This window comes from Pyrgilauda ruficollis, unplaced genomic scaffold, assembly GCF_017590135.1.
Source record: "Pyrgilauda ruficollis isolate IOZ18807 unplaced genomic scaffold, ASM1759013v1 scaffold15, whole genome shotgun sequence".
NCBI classification, from domain to species: domain Eukaryota; kingdom Metazoa; phylum Chordata; class Aves; order Passeriformes; family Passeridae; genus Pyrgilauda; species Pyrgilauda ruficollis.
The window spans coordinates 4379138-4397427 of NW_024513654.1; the positions used below are offsets into that span (position 1 = coordinate 4379138).

Below are 18290 nucleotides of genomic sequence, written 5' to 3' on the forward strand. Positions count from 1 at the left end.
CTTCACAGGAATTCTCAGTTGCTGGATGGGAATGACAAGGGACAGGTCCTGTGCACTGGGTGCAGCACGTTGGCACTGTGTTGTTGTTGTTGGGATATGGATTTTTTTAATGCAGGGAGAGAAGTTCCATGTTAAACCAATGTAACTGGGATTCTACCCTCTGGCTTTTTACTCCAGGACTGTAACCTCCAAGTATCAGGCTGTCCCTTTCCCCTGACCTCGCAAGCAAAGGTTGGGAAAATGGATCAATTTAGCACGTGACAAATGTAAATAACAACAGCCCTGCTGAAAGTGACAGCTGCCTTAAGGAAATCACTGCAAGGCAGCCTGCTGTTCATATTTCCGAAGGAGTGCCTTGCTGGAGCTCAGGATAAACACTGAAAGCCTAGGAATGCTAGCAGATTACCTGGCAGGATGGAGAGAAGGGAAAAGAAGTCTTCTGCCCCCGTTGCATTCTCCATCCCTTTGCCTGTGTTCAGTTCTCCCTTACCCACAAGGGCAGGAGAGAGGGAATGCAGGTTTGTCTTTTCCCTCATGGACAAGATGGAGCTTTCAGCACTGGTTTGGAGTAGTTGGAGTGTGAGATGTGTGAGCCCTTCAGGGAACCAGCCCATGCCACCTCAGCACAGAGCTGTCTCAACCATAACCCCCCAAAGCACATGGCACTGCAATAGGAAACTGCACTGTGGCATTCCCATTTTCTGAACAGAGGGAGAGATCATTCTCTCTCCCAGGTTTTTTCCTGTAGAAGCACAGAAAGAAAAAGAGAAAACAATTCTTATCTCTACTTGCTGCTCCTGTTGTTTTTGCACATGTCGAATGTGTTATGAAGATTGTTTACCTGAAGGGATTTGGTAATTGGATTCTAGTGATAGTTGTTTATATTAATTAGTCTATTGGGTCAAAGCTGTGTCCTAGCTGTCGGCAGACAGTCACAGGTTTTTCTGTAGTATCTTTTAATATTCTTTAGTATTCTTTGTAGTATAGTACGTCTTTAATATAGTAGAGTATAATGTAATAAAATATAGTTTTAATAAAGCAATTGTTCAGCATTCTGAATCAATAGAGTCAGATGTCAATCATTTCCTTCATCTGGGGCACCCTGGTTTTACCACACCGCACCAATCACAGAAATGTCCTTTAATGTCCTTAGAGCATGTTTTCACTTCCATGGTACTTTTGGGAAATCCTCCCTTGGAATACACTGTTCCAAAAAGGAAAAAAACGTTGCTTTCCTAATAGGCTGTGAGTTACAGGCCTTTAAACACATAAATATAAATATATCCACACCAGCACAAGATATGAAGAAATATTTGCTGGGATAGGACTAAACCTATCCCAGAAGTGCTTAAGTCAGTTGTTTGCACGGTATTGGCAAGTTCTAAGAGGTGATAATTTCTAGAAAGTGCTATAAGAAATAGTGAATTTGTAAATTTTCTGTGAATACAGAAATTATTAGCATACTAAAATTTCTATGTCCAAAAAATTGCCAAAACTGCCAAATTGCAGTTATGCAAAATATGTGCACAAATCTTTAGAACACTTATTGGCTTTCTGCTTTTGCAAAAATCTGACATTGTTCCGCATTTGCTTTTAATTTGTTTATTCCTCCATTCAAGATGTGCTGGATGGACCACCAAGGCTGCAGCAGTCTGGCAATTCTCCACTCTGAGGCACCATTGATATATGCATATATTTCCTACTCCTTCTTGCAAGATTTTACTTTATTTTATTTTATTTATCTTATTTTATTTTTCTACATTGCTGTTTGATTGTAGGGGGAAAAGTGTACAGTTTTCAACATTTTGGTCTCCAGCAGCATGACTTCCACATGTTGTTGTTGTAGTGACCTGGTGTCAATCTTTCACTTAAAACCTTCCAAGTCCTTAAAAAGAAAGGGCTTCTGGTGCCAGCGAGGGTTTGATCCTAACAGGATTTTTTCCTTGACATCTCACCAAACTGGGACCTTATTTTTCATAGTTCTATTAATAATTGTTCTTTCATATGACTCTGAAAATACCTTCTTAGATTGGCACAATATATATGGTGATATATATACGGTGATGGGCTGTAACCTAATCCACACTGCTGAGGGAATATCTGGTGCCAGATTTTCACCTCCCACAGGATTGTCTGTAAACACAGAAATAAAAGCTGCTGCAAGAACCAAATATACTAATTCACACTTCTGCATCACTAAAACAATTTTTTAAAAATTAGCTACACTCATTAAAAGAGTTTCCCCTCATCTGTGTTTGCTTGCAGAGCTGGCAGCTGAATGCCAAATATCTCAGATGTTTTATTTCTGATGTTTTCAATCCTGTGCTGCCATGTTTTTAGACAACTAATTTCTTCCTTTATCTCTTCATCCTGAACAGGAGCATTTATTTTGGTGTATTCAAGGGAAATGCAAAAAGGTTTATGCTTTAAAATAATAAGCAACACTCCTGGGCAGTGACTAAAAGGTCACATTTAAAGACAAATCTTTTTCCATTAATGCCTGGGAACATCTGCTAGCAAATCAGGGACACTCATATCAGGAGGCAAATTTCCAGAACTGGACAAGTGAATAGATTTGATAGTAAATGAAACAATGGTAGATTCACATTTTAGGGGCTCTACATAAGAGCACTCTCATGCTGGGCAGTTCCCAAGCTGAGGCACACTGTGAATCCCTCTTGTAATTCACTGCTCAGAACCACAAAAAACCCACATTATTGCTCTGTATTTGGTGGCAATGGAAACTGACCTTTGCTTGCTGAAATACAGTACCTGGTGATCATGGTATATATAAATGGTACAACGTTAGGAATTCAGTTGGACATCTGCTGCTAAATGCCAGAAACTCTACATTTATTTCTGCACCCTGAGAGGAGCAAAAGAGGGAATGGTGAAATCTGCACACAGTGAAACTCTCCTATTAGACCTGAAATATTTATTTTAGGATTCCTCTATGTGACTCTTCTCACTTCAGTGAGAATAAGGTTTTATGCATGATGAGAACTGAATGAACTTCAGACAAAAAATAGTCTTGGTGTATAAAGACAACTGAAGATCTTGCAGTCAAGTGCATGCAGGACATTTTTTTCACTCACCATTTTCACTGTTGACAGTAAAAATTGACAGATATACAATAATAGCTAGGAAAGCAGAGATCTGATCATCTGGACAAGCAGAACTCAAAACAAAAATGCAGGGCAATGTCTTGCAATATTGTGTAATGTTGAGTTCCTATTAAGCGTAGTGAGATGACAGTAAAAAATTGTAATTCACATTTGCAAAGCCTGTATTTGCATCCTGAATATTTTTTACCATGTGTTTGTGTACTGCGGTGTACAATGGGCCCCAGTCTCGTTTGGATCCTCTCTTGAGCCTTTCTGTGTCAGCATCCAAAAGCAAATTACTCATATTGAATTTGCAATGCTAATTTGACAGGCACTCTACAAGTCACACAAAGAATGGAAAATAGTTCAAGAGCTCAAATATAATTTATTAGTGTTCAACTGAAGTGTTACTTGTTTTAAACATGTATTTTTAAATGTAGCTTGTGCATAGTTGCAGTCTGTAATCCAGCTGAAGTACTTGTTTGGGCAAACTGAAGTAGATCCATGTCTATGTACTGAGTGCTGATCTATGAAGACATTTAAGAAAATACTCCCAAAAATACTTTAAAACTCTCACCACAATAATTAGAACAACATAATAGTATCAATCAACAATGAAGGGCTAAGTGTTACGATTTGTATTTTGCAGGGACCGGCAGGATCAGGAAAGTGATGATCCCCCTGCTCTCAGCACTGGTGAGGCCACATCTCAAGTGGTACATTGAGTGTTGGGCCTTTCACTATAGAAAGGACATGGAGGTGCTGGAGAGTTTCCAGAGCTCTTCTGAGGAACGGCTGAGGGAGCTGGGGGTTTTCAGGCTCAAGAAAAGGATGCTCTGGGGGCCTTCATCGCTGTCCTCATCGCTGACCCGGAGGAGGGTGCAGCGAGGTGGGACCGGTTTCTGCTGGGCCTGCAGCGAGACGAGCAGAGGAAATGGCTTTAAGCTGCGACAGGGGACATTCTGATTAGGTATCAGAAAATTTGTTTTCACTGTTTAGGTACTTAGGCATTAGGAATAGGTTCCCAGGGAGGTGGTGGACTCAGCATCCCTGCAGGTGTTCAGGAGGAGCTGGGTGAGGTGCTTTAGGGTTTACAGTGACAGTGGGTGGGCAGTTGGACTGGATGATCGTGAAGGTCACTTCCAACCCTGATCATTCCACGATTCTACCTAGATGGTCCTTGAAGTCCCTTCCAACCCAAACCATTCTATGGCCCTAAACTTTATTTCGTTTGTCAGAGCACAGATCCCTGCCCAGTGACTAGCGCAGGCGCTTCCACGGGCCCATCCCCGTATTAGAGGCGCCTTCCCGGTCGCTTCCCCGCGCTCCCCTCAGATGTTGGCTGGCTCCGCCTCCCCCCTCACGGCCCGCGGCTCTCCGCGCCCGCAGCGCCCCCACGAGGCGGCGGCGGAGCCGCGCCCGCAGCGGAGCGGCCTCGGCGGCCCCGCCCGCGCCGGGCTTCTCGCACCGCCCGCCGCCGCTCACAGCGCCCGGCCCCGGGCAGCGACCGGAACTCCAGCGTAGGAAGTAAATGGCAAAGGAACGCTGAGAGATCGGTAACCTCCTCTGGGACGAGTCAGAAACGCCCCACCCTGTTTGCCGTGGATCAGACCGCGCAGAACCGGGGCGGCAAAGAGCGCCAATCATGGAAGATCGCGATCAGAGCGCAGCGGCTCAGCGACCACCGGCGGTGCCCGCAGACCCCTCCACGAAGATCCTCTGAGGCGAACTGCGCAGGCTCGACTCGGTGCGTGCATCCCGGGAAGCCCGGCAGACCCGCCAGGCGGGGTCGTCCCGGCCGCATCCCGCGGTTCTGGGTGACAGCTGCCGCGGCCGCCATGTCGCACAGCGGCAACAGCGGCGAGTCCTCGCCGGCCTCGCGCCGCCGCCGCTCGCGCCTGCCGCACGCGCAGGAGGACACGGCGGAGGCGGAGGCGGCGGGCGAGAGGCTCCGGCAGCTGAACATCGGCGAGGGCGACGACAGGGAGCACAACAGGATGATCCGGAGCCAGTATCGGGAGCTCATCTCCACCGTGCAGCGTAAGGAGGCAGCGGGGAGAGCGCCGGGGCTGCGGGTGGAGGATCCGGGCTGGCGGCCGCGGGGGCCTCCGGGGCTGGCGGCCGCTCCTGGGAAACGTGGGAGTGTTCCTGGCAACTCCGGTTGCTCGGGCTAACGATGCTCTGGGTTTGGACTTAGATCGAAATTCGACTCCCAAGGAAGCATGGAATCGCAAATCATGGATTGGCTGGAAGGGACCTTACGGGTATTCTCGTTCAGCCGTGGCAGGGACACCTTCCACTGTCCCAGGCTGCTCCAAGCTCTGTCCAGCCTGGCTTTGGAGATTTCCAAGGATCCAGGGGCAGCCACAGCTTCTCTGGGCACCCTGTGCCAGGGCACAGGAAATAATTTCTTCCTGTATCTAAATGTCCTCCAGTGTGAGACCATTCCCCCCTGTCCTGTGCAAAGTCCCTGTCCTGCATCCCCTGGGATAGCGAGGTACGAGGGATTTAGCTGCACTAACACACATGCGGTGCCTGCATTGGTGCAGGGGGACAGTCGGCTTTAGAGATGCAGCAAAATCCTTTAATTTCACTTTCATGGTGTCTGAGCTTTAGTTTGGAACTGCACGTATCATTATGTGCCTGGACCAAAGTTATTCTTGAGACTTCCAAAAAATGCTGTGTAGTTTTTAGCATCTCTCCAGACAGGTGTGTGAATCCTTCTCCTGTGTGCATTTGAGTGCGTTGTGCTGTTTTCCTCACAAAAATGTGGCCATGGTTGTATCAGTAGCACTGCCAAGTTCAGCAACATGTGGGATTAGTTGTTTTGTAAATACTTGATAAATTTCTGCAGTTGTTTTACAAGAGGCTACAGTGCATTTATGGGTGATCCAGCCTGTTTATAGAAGTGATCAAGCATACAGTTTCAGGGGCTGGTTTGTTTCTTTCACGGAAATACCACTAATTTCCCCAAGTTGAGCCTGTTTTGCCAGTGAGGTGACTGGTGAGTGATCTCTCTCTTATCTAGACCCATGAGCTTTTTGTTCTCTTTTCTCTCCTTGGTCCAGTTGAGGAGTGATGGAGCTTTGGTGGGCACCTGGCCTCCAGTCAGCATCAGACAAGTGCAGTGTTTCTCAGTGCTTCTATGTTTAAGTAATTCAGGATTTTCTTTGTGTCTTTTCCCACAGAAAATCGAGAAGCCATGCTAAATTCAAAAAGCAACAGGCTGACAGAAGCTTTGGAAGAAGCCAATAGACTTTTTGATGGAGGTAAAAGAAATTCTGTGGTCTTTCATTGATGTGTTTGGCCAAGTGTAAGGTGATGATGCCTTACAAACAAAAGAGGGCAAGAGTGAGGTCAAAGTACTTAATTAGAATTTTTATATAACTTAAAATAGATATGTTAAGTTGAAGATTGGTTCAGTAAGTTGATGTGAGGAAATAAATGTCATTACAGTTCATTTGCTCTTAAAAATAACTCCTTGCTTTATTTTGATTCACTGGAACAGTGTATATCAGTAATACACATAAAAGATATCAGTGTAGAGGGGTTCATTTCACTTGAAATCGTGGAAAACATGTTGATAAAAAATGGATTTGTTCAAGATCAACTGTTACTTTTCCATGGTTTGTCATTCTTTTAAATGTAAATATTGTTATGAGGATTATGTGTGTTAGAGGTCATTGCAATAAAAGGATTTCCAAGGCACTAAAGCCAGGATAGTACCTATGCTGAATCTGATAATTCTATTTGTGACAATTTCATATTAATCACCAGAAAATCTTTTCTGTAACAGTTTGCCGGGCACGAGAGGCTGCACTGGATGCCCAGTTCCTTGTTATAGCATCCAATATAGGAAAGGAGAAGGCCAATGAGTTACACTCAGAGATGTCAGCATTTGATTCAACAGCATTTGCAGAAGACTTGGTACGTTCCAGGCTCTGAATTTGCCAACATTTGTGCTGGAGGTTTGCCCTGTTTGTTACAGAACCATAAAGCCTCAAATTGTCAGCCAGTACATGGCAGTTCTGGTGGAATTTAATGCTCTTCCTATGAATTTCTTTGATAAACTTTCTGTTGACTGTTAATTGTCTTGAACTACATATTAAGCACTTGCAGTAGGGGAAAATCTGACTTAAAATGCAGACACCTCCCCCATTATTGTACTGCTGCTGCTTTATCACAGTTCAGTCAGTTCATGCTCTTAGAGTCTTCTGCTCTTTTTTTCAGTCACTCTTCTGTAGTTTCTCAGTAGCTAAGTAGTTTCTTTATCCTGTCTACTGAGTTCTGTGTTTTTGGATCGAGTTCTTGAGGCCCTGTGTCACTGACATGAAATGGGACTTTGGGACACTTGAATGCTTTCAGACTGGACAGTTTGTCTCTTTGTACTGGGGGGAAGAGTTGGATCAGAACAGCTTTTAAACAGGCTGTTGGCTTCTTCGCTCCTTGAAAATGCTCCCTTGTGTTACAGCAGATCAATGAGGAGTATTGAGTGTTTGCTTAAGTCTGTAAAAAACATAAAGTTCAATTTAAAATTTTCCTGGGTTAGTATGGACTGGTGGATGCAGGGATAGGCCAGATAAGTTCTGTGAGCTGGGCTTCCTGTGAGTGTGTGGTGTTGAAAAACTGTGAGATATCTGAGCTCTGAAGTGCAATATAAGTAATGTTCTGCTACTTCATACATCACTGAAAATGTGTTGGAATCTAAGCAGTTTTGGTATCTATGGCTTTCATTGGTTGCTGAACACGGGTGAATTTGAGTGTTTATCTGTTTTCATGGTATCCTCAGGAAAGCTAAAGTTCTTTGGCAGTGGTATTAAATAGTAATTTATCAGGCAAACATCACAATACAGTGTTTCAAAATGAATGTTTTATCTACTGCTTTACCTCTTAAGTAATTTTTTATTGCAGCTTTTTTTCTTTTGCAGCTGACCTTCATGGGTATAAATCGCACAGAAGTGGAAGAAAATGATGACTCTGAGGATGTTCCAGGTGGTTTTTTACCTAGTGATGCCTGGCAGACAATGGGAGAAGAAGCACCCAAGTACTTCAGAAGAGCACCTACGTTTCACTACATGTAAGTTTCTTCCTGCTTTTCACTACGTGTAAGTTTCTTCAAGGAACTAGTATGTACTGTAGCTCAAGGTAATGGCCTTGGCTGATTCTTGTCTTTGATGCCCTGCCTTGAATTGAGTTAAACTGAAGTCACAACAGAGCATTGACAAGGTATGAGGCTGTCAACATACTGGAACAACTTTTGGAGCTGGTTCTTTGCAGAAATCTCTAAGTGTGATGAAGCTTTAGGTATCAGTCATCACTTTGCACTTTCTTGGGGAGATCCACTGCTCAGTATAAAGATTCCTAAGCATACAATGTAAACCAGATTTGCATGTATGTGTTGTTTGTGTTTTGGTTAGGATGGGATCTTTCAAGTCTGAGCCTCCTGCACCAAAGCAACGGATTGAGAGGCAGAAGAAAGCTAGCAGAGGCAAAGCAGAACGAGCAATGCCTGCTCAGGTTTGTTAAGTGTTATCTTTATTAACCATTTGTTCTGGCATAGTTAGTAAAAATTACTTCTAAATTTTTTTTTGTTTGTTTGTTTGTTTTTTTTGTTTTGGGTTTTGTAATTATGAACTGTGTAGTATTTGTGGCATCTCACCCTTAAGGGGAGGGGAGCATCCAAGATCCACAGATGCTTGTGCTGTGCTGTGCTTATCTCCAGGAGCCAGAGCAAGGATGTTTGTCCCAGAAAAGTGCTTCCCTACCTTCATATGGCTCTTTCTCCAGCTATATCCTGTTGGTTCTCACTGTCTGTGATTACCAGCACTCCTTGGCTGTTATTGCCAACAATCCTTTGTTGGCTCCACAGCCATCCAGCTGGAGTTGGAAACACACACCAGCCCCTTTCCTTCTGAGCTTCTAAAGGATTCACACTCCATTATTAGGCTTCTTGATTTGACTGCAGTATTTTACTGAGTGGAAGGAAATGGGATTTACAGACCAATTTTGTATTCAGAAATAGGGTTTACAAACTGATTTTCAGTTTATGAGCTTACTTGCTCTGTTGCCTGGTGCTTTGAAAGGAAACAAAAAAGAAACTTCTTTACATTAGCGTGGTTTCCATTTTTCTTTAAAAAGTGTCTAACAGGGTGTGGCATTTGCACTAAAATGTGGTTAATAGCAGCAAGCTAATTAGTTCACATAACCACTTTTTTGTGTTTTCTGTTTTCTTATTCTTTGCCAGTGTCATTCACTGGCAGAAAAGCAAAAGTCTGGGAATACTGAAAGAGGCTTCCATCTGAAACTGCAAATGTAATCTGTGTTGTTACAGGGAAGCTGAGGCTGTGATAATGCCAGGATACAGACGCAAATGGTTGATTGTTGCCTTTTAAAAGGCAGCCTACTCAATCAAATAGTGATAGAAAGGATTTGTTACAGTTTGTACCGGGAAGAAGAGGAGCTGGAGGGTTTGTGGCTTGCTTATAAATGCTCATCTTCATTGAACTCACTGACTGTAGCACTGTATAACCCAGCTCCTCAGAGCTATTGAGAAGTAAGTGTACACCTGTACACGAGCTCAAAACATACAAGCCATGGCCTTTCAGATTGATATTGGAAGATGGGAGTTAAAGCCTAATGCTCTTCAAAGCTGTCTCATGTTTGCATAAATGTGTTATGTTGCATGCAGGGAGAAAAATTCAACTTTAATGTTACATGTTCAAAAGAGGCCCTTTGCATATTCTGGTAATTCAACAACAGTTAGTTGAGATGAATCTCTGTTTCTTTTTCCCAGTTAAAAAAAATGGAGGAGTCTCATCAAGAAGCTACAGAAAAAGAAGTAGAGAGGATCTTGAGAATATTGCAAACTCATTTTGAAAATGATCGTAAGTATGATTAAATTAAGCATTAACTAGAGAAAATGAATATTCTCTGTCTTCTACAGTTTGGAGTGGTAAAACTACAGAGACAAAATGAGATGAAGTCTGCAAGTAGATATCTTTGGTGAAGCACATATACCAACTATGCATTTTTTATGAACACTAATCAGCTGTTGTTTGACTGCAAAGTACATGTAAATTCTCTCCCCTCATTAAAGCCTGCCACTTTCAGATGGCAGTCAAATATATGGATTTGTGTGGGGGAAAAGGTGGAAGAAAATAATATACTATATAATATACTCTATAGAACATCTGTTTTTGCAGGCAGCTGGGAATTCTGGATTTTAACTACATTGACAAACATCCCTTTAGCTTTTGAAAGGTGAACTGGCTCTCTTAAGTTTGTATTTACATCTGTTAGCTCTGTGTATACCACCTCTTTGTTTGTTTGTTTGTTTGAACAAAGGTATTTTTGCATCCCCAGCTAATACACCCATTTCCTTCTTTGATTTTGTGATTGATCCGAACTCGTTTGCACGCACTGTGGAAAATGTGTTTCACGTGTCCTTCCTTACCAGGGTAAGGCATGACATCTTTTTAAAACACCACTTTAGATACTAGAATTACCTGGAAATACTGACTTGGGGTTTTTTTCTGGCTTTGATATTGAACAGTTAGGATTTAAATATGAGGAATATGAATTTATTTTCAGTCTGTGATATTTTGGTAATCAAGTTAAAAAGGAAACAGAGTTCACTGACTTTTTTTTTTGTACTTCAATCAATTTACCAACAAAATAGCAGTGATATTTTTGCAGTCAATATGTTTATCAAAAAAAAAATCTGGCTCACATTTTAGATGTAGAAAAGTTTTCACAGAGTATGGAAGAGTTACTGAGGCTGTGAAAAACTATTTGGATTTTTGAATCCATGGATTTACACTTCAAAACTATGCTTAGTTTGTCTGATAAATAAAATTAATTCTGGAAAAGATGAAAACTGCCAAGGATATTTTGACTAATTCAGGTTTCATATTGAATAGAAATGTTATTATAAAGGGTTAGTTCAAGTATATTTAGAGAATAACAACGATTTTAATAAAGCATAGCTTTTATAATCCAGCAGTTACACATTGTTGCTATATGGGCTGCCTTCTTTATGCTTTAGTGCTGTATTAAACTAGTTTTTTCTTATGTGCTATGCCAGTGAAGATTCTTTATCAGTATATGTACCTGTTCATGATTATGTAGTAAGTAAAAATATGAAATTTCAGCACATTGTCCTAACTGGAAAACTAAGTTATAAAACTTTAAATCCCACTGTTGTTTAGGATGGTCTTGCAAAAATAAAACTGGATGAAGATGGATTGCCAATAATAGGTATATTAGCTTTAAAATACTCTAATTGGTTTTTGTAAAAACATGTTACATGTTCACAAAGTTTTAGGATATCTTTAACTGGGGATATGCAGTGAATGTAATTGAAGGCGTGAAGAGACTTATGAGCAGCTAAAATGATTGGGTCTTTTCAAATATTATTGTATGGAAAGAAAACATTTTGCTGATTTATAAAATTAATTCTGTTAATAGAAATCAAAGGTTATTACCTTTCAAGTTATATTTTTGCTAATAAGTACATGACATTATTACACTTGGCTGAAAAAAGGTATTTTTGGGTGTAAGGACTCTCTTAACTCTCTTATCCCAGAGTTGGGAACTGCTGCAGCTTCAGAACAGTTGGAAGAGAAATTCTTCATTCAAGGTTGAATGAAGAATTCTCCATTCTTCATACAGGGTTGGCTTTCATTACCTCAGGGTATCAGTGGGGTTAGGACTTTAGTGGGGTATCATAAGGAATGAAATATTTGGGTCCTTCTGAAAAAAGTTAGTTCCTAAGTTTTTAAGACATGAGAATAAGGAAATATCTCAAGCAGTACATGGTGCAGGCTGCTGATAGAGACTGACCGGGTGGAACGTGGAGGGTTGATTTGATTTTTGTGGAGCTTTTGTGTTCCTGGTGGAAACTGACTTTACAAGTACAAATCCTAAAACTGCTGTGTTTTGATCAGAGCCATTAAAACCCAGTGAGGGAGGGGAGGAGGACAGCAGAGCTGGAGCACGGAACCAGGTGGTGATAAGTCTGGACCAGAAAGAATGGAAGGTACCACGGAGAGCACTTCATACTTTGCATCAGTTCTTTTTTATTTAAGCCTCTGAGAGCTGTGCTGGGGAGGGCAGGTGTTCTGTGTACAGAAACACTGCATTTGACCTCATGGATGCCAGGACAATCACAGATCTAAGGGATGTTTGTAGCTGCAAGAAAACTGAGAATTTGGGTTGTGATTCCATCAGGCTGAAGCCTGGTCAGTTTAAGTGCTTTGAAGCTGTGCACTGACTTCACTGTTTTATACAAGGCCTGGGTAAATATGGGATCTGTTTCTTCTCTGATGTACAATATTTGTCTCTGTAGGTAAAGTTATCCATGCAATTTCCTCACTGTTTGTAATAAATTTTAGACAAAAAGTAGTTTTGAGCACACATACTACTTCTCCTTTGTCCCTCACTCAGAATGTGCAGGAGAAATGTAGTAATTTGAAATAGTGTGTTAGTATCAGAAACTTTATTACTTGCTTGGTGGTAATTAAATTGAAATAATTCACCTCTGCTGACTGACACACTGCTGTCATCTCTAACCAGGAGATCATAGAAACATTTCAGATAAGAGAAGCCATGATTACCCCTCTTTATCAGAGCACTGATGAAGATATGGAGACAGAGTAACTATTCAAGTAAGTTCTTTTAACAAATCAAACTCAGTAAGTTCTTTATGCACGTGGGAGAACTTCAGGGAAACTGCACGTCACTTAAAAATGCAAAAGAACTGTAGGCAGGGTGACTGTAACATCTGGAATTGCTGTGTTCTTGCCCTCTTCACGAAACAAAATGTAATCTAGCCTTGTATGCAATGATTAACTGGGAAAAAAACCCTTTGAGTTTGATGGTCAGTTAAACCATGAGTTATTTTTTTTGGAACTCTATACTCAGAATGCAGTGTTTTAAAGAATCATAGCTTAGTTTTTCTGTTTGGATTCTTAACTTCCTGACAGCTGATGTTGTTAATAAAGTAGTCTGGAGAAGGAAGGATGTAGAGGGAACCAGACTGTCTTCCCTTCTGCTTCCATAAAATTATTCCAGTGATAGGACTGAATTCCTTACTGTCACAGTTGTTTGGTCAATTCCAGATCCTAATGCATGTTGTCTTACTGTCTTCTTTTTTTTCTTTCCCCTTAGGTGCCTTAAAGAAAATACTTCAGGACATTTGTTTCAACAACTATTTTATATGTATATGTTGTAAAAATAAATTTATTTTTTACATCTCAATGCTTTACACGAGCTGATTTGTTTAGAACTGTGGAATGAGTTGGGTCAGAAGGGACCTTAAATCCCATTCAGTGCCACCCCTGCCATGGGCAGGGACACTTTCCACTGTCCCAGGCTGCTCCCAGCCCTGTCCAACCTGGCCTTGGACACTTTGAGGGACCCAGGGGCAGCCACAGCTGCTCTGGACAACCTGAGGGTGTTTAGATTTGTCACAGAGTTATTTATATATTATGGCTCAGTTTGCTATTTCATATAAAGTTTACTGGCACTGACGAAAAGGTAAAAAGCAAACACTGTCCCTTCTTTCCTCGCTTGTCTCACCCCAGCAGCAGCAAGTGGAATTCACATGGTTAAACATCCCTGCTGGGATAATCTTGCTATCCTGTAAGATTTTGGGTGCTGTAGGAGAATTGCTACTGCCCTGTTCTTGCTATAAAGGAAATAAAGGTTTGAGTTTGGAAATTTGGTCTCAGTTACAGATAGCAGTTCCCCCTTCCTTTATTCCAAACTCCTCCTGTATTTGTTTGGTACTTTGGGCATTGGGCAGGCCGGCTCTACGGGGCCAGAACATTATTTTCGTAAAAGTACTTGTATGGAAGTCTTGTTCCGTTCTCGGAAAGCGCTCTGTGGAAATGCACAGGATCTCCCACCCTTTTATCCTGCTGCAGCAGCTGAGGGAGTACACAGGGATCCATCCCCCCGGCAGGGCTGTTGGAGCGCGTTTGTGGGGTGAGACGCTGGGCAGGCCGTGAGGGTGTGGGGGACACGGCCGAGGAGCGGCAGAGCCGCGGCGATGTTCGCTCACCGACCCCGCAGCGCTCTTTGCTCGCCGATCCGCCCGCGGGGAGGCTGGGCCGGGCGCGCCGGCGGCGGCGGCGGCTGCGGCCGGGCGGGGGCGCTGCGGGGCCGCCGGCGCCATGCCCGCCGCCGTGGTGGAGTACAAGGGATGGAAGGAGGGCTACGGCTGCGGCTACTGCGGCGCGGCGCGGGGCAAGGTGTCCGCGGGTGAGCGGGGCCGGGGGGTGGCGGCCGGGCCGGTGCGTGGCTCGGGGCTTCTCCGGCCCCGCCGCGCTGCCCGAGCGGAACATGGCGGGGGCGCCGCTTCCTGTGCGCGCCGCCCGCGCGCCGCCCGCAGCAAAGATGGCGGCGGGCGCCGCTTCCGGGCGGCCCGGGGCGCTGACCTGAGGCGGGCGGGGATGGCGGCGGGCGGCGGCTCCCCGAGCATCGTCGAGTTCTTCGGCGGGGAGGATGGCTACCGCTGCGGCTACTGCAGGAGCGACACCGGCAACCTCTCGCACGGTGCGGGCGGGGCGGGCTGGGAGCGGGGCCGCCCCGGGCTGGCCGAGAAGCGGCGGGCGCGGAGCCGGGGAGGGCGACCGGGAGAGGCGGCGGCTCGGCAGCAGCCCCCGGCCCCCCAGCCGGGAGCTCGGAACGGCTCCTGTGGCCCGGTGCTCCCCAATGAGTGTGACAGAATCGAGCAGCGATTCTGTGTTGTTTTCCTTGTATATTTCTGGGGAGTGGGAGGTGCAGAGGGGAACTTAGCGCTGGTGTGGTCAGAGAAATATGGTTAATTGCATCCCAAGATTTGTGTTGGGCTTAGGGTTTTTACATTTAATGTTGTTATTGAAATCAGTAATTACCATATTTAAGAATGTGTTAGATCCCTGAAAGGCATCTATGCATAAGTGGTCATTAGCTACTCAGATTTTCAGTAACCGCAGAATCACAGATTGGTCTGGGTTGAGAGGGACCTTAAATCCCATCCATTCCCACCCCTGCCATGGCAGCCAGGGCTGCAGAGTTTGTTGTATTTTACAGCCAAACCATGATCAGTCAAGTGTGCTGCTGTGTTATTTATTTCAGGTATGTGGGCACATTCGATGACAGTTCAAGATTACCAGGATCTCATAGACAGAGGATGGAGAAGGTACATTGAAAAAGAAATTACAAAGCCATGTTGCCAGTTGAGATTAAAGCTACAATCCACATTTAAAGTTTAGGTCTATAGAAACAGTTATATATCCGTGAGTAATTAAACTATTTGTCCAGTGCTCTGTGACCTTTTGTAACATAATACTGTCAAACAGGAAAATATTCAGTGATTTTAGCAGGATAATACGGTCATCAAAGAACTGAAGAGCTTGCTCTTTAGCTTTTCATCATGAAATGTTTTGATGTGATTTTTATAAAAAAGCTTCTTCCTTTATTTTGTAGTATAAGCACCAAAAAAATCAATGCATATTCATTACTCTTTTCAGAAGTGGAAAATATGTCTACAAACCTATCATGAATCAAACATGTTGTCCTCAATACACAATAAGGTAAGAAACTCAAAGTACACTTTTGTAAGGGATTTGACCACTTCAAATATGTTCCACCATTTGTGTTTGCTGCTTGAAATACATCATACTTGAGAAGTTGATCTACTTTTAATGATAATTTGAACAGTAAATGTATGCTCTTGGGTTTGTGCGTAGGGACATCAGCAGCTCTGGGATATTTTCCTGTAAGGAAATAACCTTGTCTGTAACCCACAAACACTGCTTTAGCAGCCCAAATAAGAGAGGCTTACATTTGTATTTTAGTAATTCTAGATACACACATAAAAAAAACATGTCATAAGGACTGATATTGTTCAGTAGAAGACAACGTAATTTCATTATCTCAAAAGTGTTGATAAAACATTTGACCACTCAATACAGGGAAACTTAAGAAATAAATAGAGATTACAATGTAATTTTTGTAAGTGATTCCTTAACCTTTTTTTTTTCCTGAAACAATCTTTCACAAAAGAAATGTTCTTTTTGTTCTTTTTTAGATGCCGGGCTTTGCATTTTCAGGCCTCCAAGTCCCACAAAAAGGTTCTGAAGAAAATGTTGAAATTTATTTCCAAAGGAGATGTTTCGAAAGTAGCGAGTGAAGGTAAGAAACACTGAATGTTTAAAAACCAAGGAGAATTTAAATACCTGCTTGAGTGGTCAGATGGCAAATGGGCTTTGAATTCTGTGTGTAGACCCCTGGCTGGGCTGTGTCTTGAGCACTTCAGTAGCCCAGAAACCAAATTGTTCAGGTGGCTGGGGTTATTGAAGAAAATATTTCCTTACTTTTTCCATAGACCAGCTTATTTTCCTGGGCATGTCCTCACTTTCTAGCTGGGTGCTGTAGAGAATTAGATGCTGTTTTTACTTCTATCATGAAACTGATGATATGGAGAGGACTAACTACAGCAGCTGGTGGCAGAGAAAAGGAAGAGCAAAGAGGTTTTTTCCAGTCACCCTCCATTTATCCAGCACCAAATCCAGCAATTTTTTGTGGTGGTGAAACTTGTATTGGTTCTGAATCATTATAATCTGCCTCTTTTGTATGTGTGGTATGCTAGGTTTGTTTGTTGTTATTTGTTTGAAATAGTTTATTTGTTATTTATTTGAAATAGCTGACTGTCCAGTTTTAGTGGAGAAAATAAAACTGTTCTCATAAATGAATTGATATTCGTAGTTTGGGATCATAAAGGAAACTTAGTGTTCAGACTTGCAGTAGTCACTTTATCTGTGGGAAAACACTTGTAAAATTGGAAACTAGTTAATTTAGTATTAATTTTATTTGTGGAAAGTGTGAGCTGTGGTTGTACAGAGAGAAATTCACTCATGCAGGTTTTAATTATTGACAGAAGAGCCGATGGATTCCCATGTAGAGGATGTGGCCACGTGTGATTTTCCACACAAAAGCGAGTCCCAGGTCAGTCAGTCTGACCTGACTCCCTTGGCTGTGGATCAGGATGAGAGGGTGGAGAATGAAGACAAGGACTCAGGAGAAACAAAAGAAGAGGGGAATGTGCAGAAGGTGGAATCGGATTCTGTTCAGATCTGTGCAGACAAGGACACCCCAGTCCCTGCAGAGCCATCACATTCAGCTAAAGCTGTTCATGCACCACCTAAGCCAGGTAATTTCTGGTAGTATTTGGAATATGCTGTCATCATTTCACATCTTCTTGAAATCTCTTCTTTTTATCTTGCTTAGTAAATTAATAATTATTTTGTTTTATTTCCTGTGCTCCTCCCAGTTTATGGAATTACAGCATAAAAATTGAGAGCTGCTGGGTGTTATTTGTAATACTGTCAGTTATATTTTGTTACATGAAAAAGTTATATTTATCTTCTTTTCCTCACCTTAAGTAAGACTGAATCTCTAAGATCTGAAACTAAAGAGGGGAGATTCAGATTAGAAATTTTTTATGATGAGGCTGGGGGTGCCCCTGGATTCCTGAAGTGTCCAAGGCCAGGCTGGATGGGGTTTGGAGCCACCTGGGACAGTGGAAGGTGTCCTTTCAAAGGTCTCTTCCCAAACCTTTCTGTGATACAATGGCTGCCTTCTCTTGGGACGTGGGTGATTTCTGGCAGGAAGATGGTAAGGGGTGGGTGGATTATTGCCAGAATAATTGATTTAAGGTAGAATTGCTGACAGACACTTTGTGGCCCAGTGGCTAGAGGTAAGGCAGCCTTGCCTTACAGATCTTGTTTCCTATTTTGTGTAGCCTGTTCTGGCAAATAAAGGGAATTTCCTTCATTGTGGTTTACTGATACTATGGTAGGGAAATCCTGCTGGAAACCTGTGGCTTTAGAGTTTCTGCTTGTGTTGGGACATCCTACTAATTCCTGATTTCACTCACCTGTTGCATGTTGTGCCAGTATTTAGGAGAAGGAAGTACTTTTGTCTCTTTCTGTAGCATGGCTGATTTCATGTGATATACTGTTTTTTCCTTAATTACTACTCATCCCCATTGGATCTGATTTTCATCAGCTTCAAAAACAATTTTTGCATCTAAATAAAAGGAAGGTTTTCAGAAATGTTTGTTCAGAGAATCAGTAGTAATACATAGAAATATTACGGAATTTTAAAAACTGTATTTTATATTTTGATCTTAGACAAACC

At 42.7% G+C, this 18290-nt stretch overlaps 2 protein-coding genes across 6 annotated transcripts in view; both read left to right on the plus strand.

Annotated features, from left to right (window-relative positions):
• The first annotated feature begins 4552 nt into the window (after positions 1-4552).
• NSMCE4A (NSE4 homolog A, SMC5-SMC6 complex component) lies at positions 4553-13387 on the plus strand. The gene is made up of 11 exons (XM_041461602.1): positions 4553-5144; positions 6293-6373; positions 6901-7031; positions 8033-8181; positions 8522-8621; positions 9898-9988; positions 10467-10561; positions 11312-11360; positions 12050-12141; positions 12678-12769; positions 13272-13387. The coding sequence occupies exons 1-10, from the start codon at positions 4943-4945 to the stop codon at positions 12759-12761; spliced, it is 1074 nt and encodes a 357-aa protein (XP_041317536.1). The 5' UTR covers positions 4553-4942; the 3' UTR covers positions 12762-12769; positions 13272-13387.
• An 865-nt stretch (positions 13388-14252) lies between these two features.
• The window catches only part of ATE1 (arginyltransferase 1), a 68917-nt gene continuing 64879 nt past the window's right edge, over positions 14253-18290 (plus strand). For 2 of the 5 annotated variants that reach the window (XM_041461243.1, XM_041461247.1), the window contains exons 1-5: positions 14465-14660; positions 15225-15288; positions 15620-15682; positions 16180-16283; positions 17029-17301. In XM_041461243.1, the coding sequence (XP_041317177.1) occupies positions 14558-14660; positions 15225-15288; positions 15620-15682; positions 16180-16283; positions 17029-17301 (607 nt within the window). In that variant the 5' untranslated portion in view covers positions 14465-14557. Of the gene's footprint in view, positions 14367-14461; positions 14661-15224; positions 15289-15619; positions 15683-16179; positions 16284-17028; positions 17302-18290 lie in introns of those variants that run through there. The other 3 variants (XM_041461245.1, XM_041461246.1, XM_041461244.1) reach the window with 3 other exon arrangements.